Below are 6,729 nucleotides of genomic sequence, written 5' to 3'. Positions count from 1 at the left end.
ATGATTATTTTTTTATATAATAGCTCAAACAATGTAATATAATCAGGATGTAAAGAATTAAAGTCAAAGGTTTGACTCTTCTAACAGTAACATCGTCTTCTGCTGCTTTGTCCCTCTGTCTCTGGTCTGTCTCTGCTGTGTCGTGTTGTGTGTGTCTCGTGTGTTGTGTTGTGTTGTGTGTGTCTCGTGTTGTGTTGTGTTGTGCGTGTGTGTCTCGTGTTGTGTTGTGTTGTGCGTGTGTGTCTTGCGTTGTGTGTGTGTGTGTCTTGTGTTGGGTTGTGTGTCCTGTGTTGTGTGTGTGTGTCTTGTGTTGTGTGTATCTCGTGTTGTGTTGTGTGTGTGTGTCTTGCGTTGTGTTGTGTGTGTGTGTGTTGTGTGTGTGTGTGTGTGTGTGTGTCTCGTGTTGGGTTGTGTGTCCTGTGTCCTGTGTTGTGTTGTGTTGTGTTGTGTGTGTCGTGTGTCGTTGTGTGTATCTCGTGTGTCTCGTGTTGTGTGTATCTCGTGTATCTCGTGTGTCTCGTGTTGTGTGTATCTCGTGTGTCTCGTGTTGTGTGTATCTCGTGTGTCTCGTGTGTCTCGTGTTGTGTGTATCTCGTGTGTCTGGTGTGTTGTTGTGTGTTGTGCGTGTGTGTGTCTTGTCAGGCCAGTTCAGACGGAGGCGTGTGCGGCTCGCTGACTCCTCATCACGTGCGCGCTCACTCGTCGCCGGCCTCGCTGCCCGTGAACTCTCTCTCGACTCAGGCAGCAGATGTGGCGGCGACGCCTGTCGTCCCTGACGACGTGCCGCTCCCACACGGCTGGGAAATGGCCAAGACGTCTACGGGCCAACGATACTTCCTCAAGTAAGAGCTTATCACTGTTGATGATTCATCCTGTCATCATTGATGAAACCCTCGCCCGCTGTCATTCAAACGTTCACCCAGGCTGATGATGTGACTGTGGTGTGTGTGTGTGTGGCGATGCTAACCACAGGGAAACTCATCCACACCATGAACTTTTCCTCTGGTTTCATGTCGTTTCACACGACATCGTTTAAAATTCTCAGAAAAAAGTCATTTTAGTTCATAAAATGGTGAAAAAAGTCTTTAAAGACTAAATGAGCAGACTTGTTATTTATTTGACCTCTCGATCATTTAACAGATATGTGACATCAATCGCTTTCAATATAAAGATTATTCTTGTCCTCTATAAGAAGACACTTTTCTTATTTAACATCATTTAAAGCTGAAGGAAGAATAAGAAGAACTTTAAACCAGAGTGACTTCCTGTCAAAGGTTACTGCAGGTTACCAGTGCGTGCACAGCTGGTCGTACAGGTAAAGCAGGTCAGAGACACACAGGCCTGTGTCTCACGCCTCGTCCTCTGTCAGGTTGCACATGTGTTGAGACTTGTCGTGTGTTCACAGTCACTTGGATAAAACGACCACGTGGCACGACCCTCGTCTGTCGCAGCTTCAGTCGGCTGCAGCTCAGCATCCCATCGCTGGCACTCCGCTCCACGGCCACTCCCTCAGCAACCCAGCGCCCAGCACGCAACCACAGAACATCAGCCCAGAGACAGGTATCAGTCCTCTCACCCCAGTCTCACCCCAGTCTCACCCCAGTCTCACCCCAGTCTCACCCCATAGTTGTGATTTCTCTGAGGTTTGGATCATTAAACGGATGCAGAGCCTCGTCAGAGTACGAGCAGAGTGGTGGGCGTGTATGTGTGTGTGTGTGTGTGTGTGTGTGGATGCTGAACATGTGACCTATGACCCTGACCATTAACCCTCAGAAAATGAGCAGGGAAAGAGAGAAATGATTCAGATGTTCCATCACTGCTGTCTCTGAATATATTCATGTGCATGTCAGATCCTCAAATACTTTTTTAATGGACATAAAACAACAAACAGCATCATATAAAGGTCATGTTTTAAACTGTAAATATCTACAGTATGTTCATTATTCCCATTCACACACGACTTTAAGCTTTTCTAATGTAAACAGGATCAAATCCAGTGAAGCTTTAGTTATTGGTTAAAAACATTTCAATCAAAAAAGCTGCAGCTCAACAAAGAAACAAACGCTGCTGCAAATTTGTATTCATGGAAAATTCCCATGTCTTTTGACTTCTTCATATTTATTCATATTCATAGGCGTCACATGAACTCAGTTTAACAGGTGAATGCACTGAGACATTAAACATGATTACAGACATGTTGTTGATCCAGGTTTGACTCGTTTCATTTGTGTTCCAGTGCAGAACATGAACCCTGCCATGCTGGGGCTGGTGATGCAGCAGAGGCAGGAGAAGGAACGACTGCGGTGTAAACAAGCTCACCCTCAACAAACCACACCACAGGTCAGAGGGCAATTTAAATTATAGCTGAACGTGTGTATTCGTGTAAAATGACTTCCTCTGATGTGTGTGTGTGTGTGTGTGTGTCTGCAGGAGATGGGAGGAAGGAACCAGATGACGAGCGTGATGGACCACGACAGGAACTCACAGACTCTGGACGTCAGGATCAGAAACTCCAACCATGAACCTACACTGAACGGGTGAGGATTCATCTGATCCCTCATCCAAATACACAGATTTCTTTATTTAACATAGGTCTAAAAACAGCGAAGCTACATTCACACCACCAGGGTTTTTGGTCCTGGTCCTGGTCCTGGATCAGATTTATCTCTGATCTTTGGCCAAATCAAACAGTGGAGGAAATATTGTCACACAATCACTGCCATAGATTCTGTTTCTGGTATAAAAATATGTCCAGTCATAATGTAAACATCAAATCTGATGTGTGTGTGTGTGTGTGTGTGTGTGTGTGTGTGTGCGTGTGCGTGTGTGCGTGTGCGTGCGTGCGTGTGTGTGCGTGTGTGCGTGTGCAGCGCTCACTCTCGTAACGAGAGCACTGACAGCGGCCTGAGCGTCAGCAGTTTACCTCGCACATCAGACCACATGTTGAGCTCTGTGGATCACATGGACACAGGTGAGACCCTACACTCACAAACATGTAAACCTTCTCTTGTCCCTAAACCTGGTTCTAATACTCACTGAGGACAAATGTGGACTGACTGACTGTACCTTTATCAGCGGTAATTAATCAGCGGTACGACTTCTAAGACTCTGGTGTTTAGTTTGGACTGAGTGGACGGATCTGTGGACCTGTCGTGTGTGAGAGGATGATTTAGTCAAAGCTGTTCGACTGTAGGCCTGAGATGTCGTCATCGTCTGCAAACAGATGTAGTCTTTTCTCTGTGATGGAGGAGCTGAACCTCCACACGTTCTCCTCTCACTGTAGATGGTTTTCTCCTCTGCAGGCGACTCTGGTGACCCCGCGATGACCTTACAGGAGTCGATGCCCGTGCTGCCGATGTCTGAGGGCGAGGAGCTCATGCCCTCTATCCCCGAGGGTCTGAGCTCAGATCTTCTGATGGACATGGAGACCGTTCTCTCTGGATCGCACATGGACAGGGACAGCCTGCTCACCTGGCTATAGACACGCCCACCTTCCCCGCCTTTGTCGTCTGATGGTGGCGATATGACTGAGAACTTGAGAAGTGGAACCGAACAAACAAGACTGTCGAGTGATGGATTCCTAACCCTGCTCCCTCTGTGGATTATAAAGACCGCACTGGAACCCAGACTGTGGTAGAGACCGGGTTCTCCTGGTTTTGAGGCCTGGTTTACAGAGGCTTCTGCCTCAGATGATATTTCACACGTGTCTGGTAACGTTTGTATGAGTACACCACACACACACACACACACACACACACGCAAACACACGCACACACAGCAAACGTTAAAAAGAATCTGCATGAAACATTTACAGACGCTCAAATAACACGAGAGGCACAAAAGATATTTATTGAAGTGTTGCAGATATATATACACATATATAAATATATATAGAACCATCATATCCACATTTATCTCTGTTGTGTTTAATAGACACCATCACGTGAGGTCAAAGGTCAGAGCAAGAAGAGACAAAACCACAAAACATTTGTGACTCAGAAGACACAGGACAGACGATAGAGGACACAGGACAGAATAGAGGACAGAAGACAGCATGCGGTAGTAAAATATCAAGGAAACTGAAAGATAAGTGTTAAATGAATTTATTAAAGTCTGTGGAGCTGCAACATCTGCTGAGGTTTTTCAAAATAAAGTTAAAGACTTAATTGTGTCAGAAACACACTAATATTAACATTTATCATTTTAATGTGCAGTAGATTATCATGATGTGGTCAGCTGTAATCCTGACTCAGTTTAGATCATGGATGTTGTTTCAATCAGAAGTTACAGTTACAGCAGGACAAAGTTACAGTTACAACAGGACAAAGTTACAGTTACAGCAGGACATAAAGTTACAGTTACAGCAGGACATACAGTTACAGGACACAAAGTTACAGTTACAGCAGGACATAAAGTTACAGTTACAGCAGGACATAAAGTTACAGTTACAGCAGTACATACAGTTACAGGACACAAAGTTACAGTTACAGCAGGACATAAAGTTACAGTTACAGCAGGACATAAAGTTACAGTTACAGGACATAAAGTTACAGTTACAGGACATAAAGTTAGAGTTACAGGACACAAAGTTACAGTTACAGCAGGACATAAAGTTAGAGTTACAGGACATAAAGTTAGAGTTACAGGACACAAAGTTACAGTTACAGCAGGACATAAAGTTACAGTTACAGGACATAAAGTTAGAGTTACAGGACACAAAGTTACAGTTACAGGACATAAAGTTAGAGTTACAGGACACAAAGTTAGAGTTACAGGACATAAAGTTAGAGTTACAGGACACAAAGTTACAGTTACAGCAGGACATAAAGTTACAGTTACAGGACATAAAGTTAGAGTTACAGGACACAAAGTTACAGTTACAGGACATAAAGTTAGAGTTACAGGACACAAAGTTACAGTTACAGGACATAAAGTTAGAGTTACAGGACACAAAGTTACAGTTACAGGACATAAAGTTAGAGTTACAGGACACAAAGTTACAGTTACAGGACATAAAGTTAGAGTTACAGGACACAAAGTTACAGTTACAGGACACAAAGTTAGAGTTACAGGACATAAAGTTACAGCCTCACAACAGAACTCACACTGAAGTTACTAATAACCAGCGTTTGTGTCTGATTGTGATGTATCAGCTTCACAAAGGAAGGATTAATGGGAGAGTTGTTTTATTGGATGTCTTTATATTATATTGTGTAGTTGTAACAGTTTGCTCTCAGCGAGGTTCAAGTATGAACTTGAAATTTGACCCCATCCCATTTAGGCTGTTTTAATTCCCCTGTCGTGTTTTTCCTTTGTCATATTTAAAAGTTGTAGCTGACAATCAAAGAGACAAAGACAGCTTTAAATCTACACTCAGTGCAGAGTCACACTTAAATCATCCATTGTTTTCCACAGTTTCCTAAATAACCAATGTCATGTGATCAATAACTGTCAATATAACCTTTCATTAACAGTTTGTGGTGTTGCAGTTTAAGTGTAGAAGGTTTTGAAGAGTCTTTATTGCATTAGCAAAACAATAACAATGCAACACTGACAAAAAAATGCACTTTTTCTCTTTCGTGATGAAATGTTTGTCCAGTAAATCAAGTGTTTTTTCAACTCCAATATGTAATTTAATCACTTTTATAATCTATGAATGTAAGTGAACACAGAGCCACACTCTGGTCACACTTAAGAAAAAGTAACAAAGATGATAATTGTGAGCTTTAAAACGAAAAAAGCACCCACACACTAACTGCAGAGGCTGTAATAAGAATACATGAGCTTATAATGTACACGTTATAATAAGTATTCCATCTGTGTTAGCCGCTGACTTTATGTTCTTGCAGTGTGTTTACGTTTTATTTGAATATATATATATATATATGTGTGTGTGTGTATATGTATGTATGTATATGTACATACACATATATATGTAATTTACAGCATCTCCAAATCATGAGCCGAGTGGGCTTATTATGAAAAGTATTATTATTATTATTATTATTATTATTATTATTATTAGTGCAGGCTCTTACATGTGATGCTACACACTACCTAGCCAATTATTTATCTTAGCATGCATGACACTCACGATGTATGTTCCATATAATGTTGTTTATTGTTCTATTTACAGAGAGTTTTGCAATCAGAATTGTTTTGTACCTTTTTATGCATGTGCTTTATATGAACACTAATTGTAATCATTTTAAAGTTTTCTGTTTAATAAATTTTTATATACACCTGAGCATGTTTGTATAATTTAATTGATACCATTTTAATACCATTTTATGTTTATTTACACGTTCAATTCAAACTCAACCCCATTTACAAACACTTAAATGAAGTCATATTATTTACAGAAAACCATGTTGATGTTCATGTCAACAATATAAGATAAAAAGCTTTGAAATGATCAATAATTAAATCACGATTTTTGCTCCACTTTTCTCGTGTTAATAAAGTTTTGAAGAAAAAAAATGAAGCCGCTGGCGCGCAAAGGCTTCTGGGATATCCTCCGCTGTGGAGGGAACACGAATGTCATTAGATTTGTGTAAATATGTTCAAACAACACTTTAAGAAGAAGAACAAATAAAATATCGATTAGTGGTGGTCAAGTGAAGCCGTATGGAGCACAATTGTGTCGAAAAAGATTCAGAGCTTCAACGCTTCAGTGACATCTGGTGGACAACTGAAGCCATAACAACCTCCCCAGAGCCGTGACGACTG

At 41.5% G+C, this 6,729-nt stretch overlaps 1 protein-coding gene across 3 annotated transcripts in view; it reads left to right on the top strand.

The window, feature by feature from the left end:
* Positions 1 to 6,247, top strand: part of LOC131458771 (transcriptional coactivator YAP1-like) — a 7,836-nt gene extending 1,589 nt beyond the window's left edge. For all 3 annotated transcript variants that reach the window (XM_058628017.1, XM_058628019.1, XM_058628018.1), the window contains 6 exons: positions 643 to 842; positions 1,406 to 1,560; positions 2,237 to 2,340; positions 2,431 to 2,537; positions 2,871 to 2,971; positions 3,303 to 6,247. In XM_058628017.1, coding sequence (XP_058484000.1) covers positions 643 to 842; positions 1,406 to 1,560; positions 2,237 to 2,340; positions 2,431 to 2,537; positions 2,871 to 2,971; positions 3,303 to 3,481 — 846 coding nt within the window. In that variant the 3' untranslated portion in view covers positions 3,482 to 6,247. The remainder of the gene's footprint in view (positions 1 to 642; positions 843 to 1,405; positions 1,561 to 2,236; positions 2,341 to 2,430; positions 2,538 to 2,870; positions 2,972 to 3,302) is intronic.
* Positions 6,248 to 6,729: the final 482 nt, after the last annotated feature.

Source organism: Solea solea, chromosome 4 (assembly GCF_958295425.1).
Source record: "Solea solea chromosome 4, fSolSol10.1, whole genome shotgun sequence".
Taxonomy (NCBI): domain Eukaryota; kingdom Metazoa; phylum Chordata; class Actinopteri; order Pleuronectiformes; family Soleidae; genus Solea; species Solea solea.
Note: the sequence above shows the minus strand (reverse complement) of the source record. Positions and strands in the feature narration are given on the sequence as shown.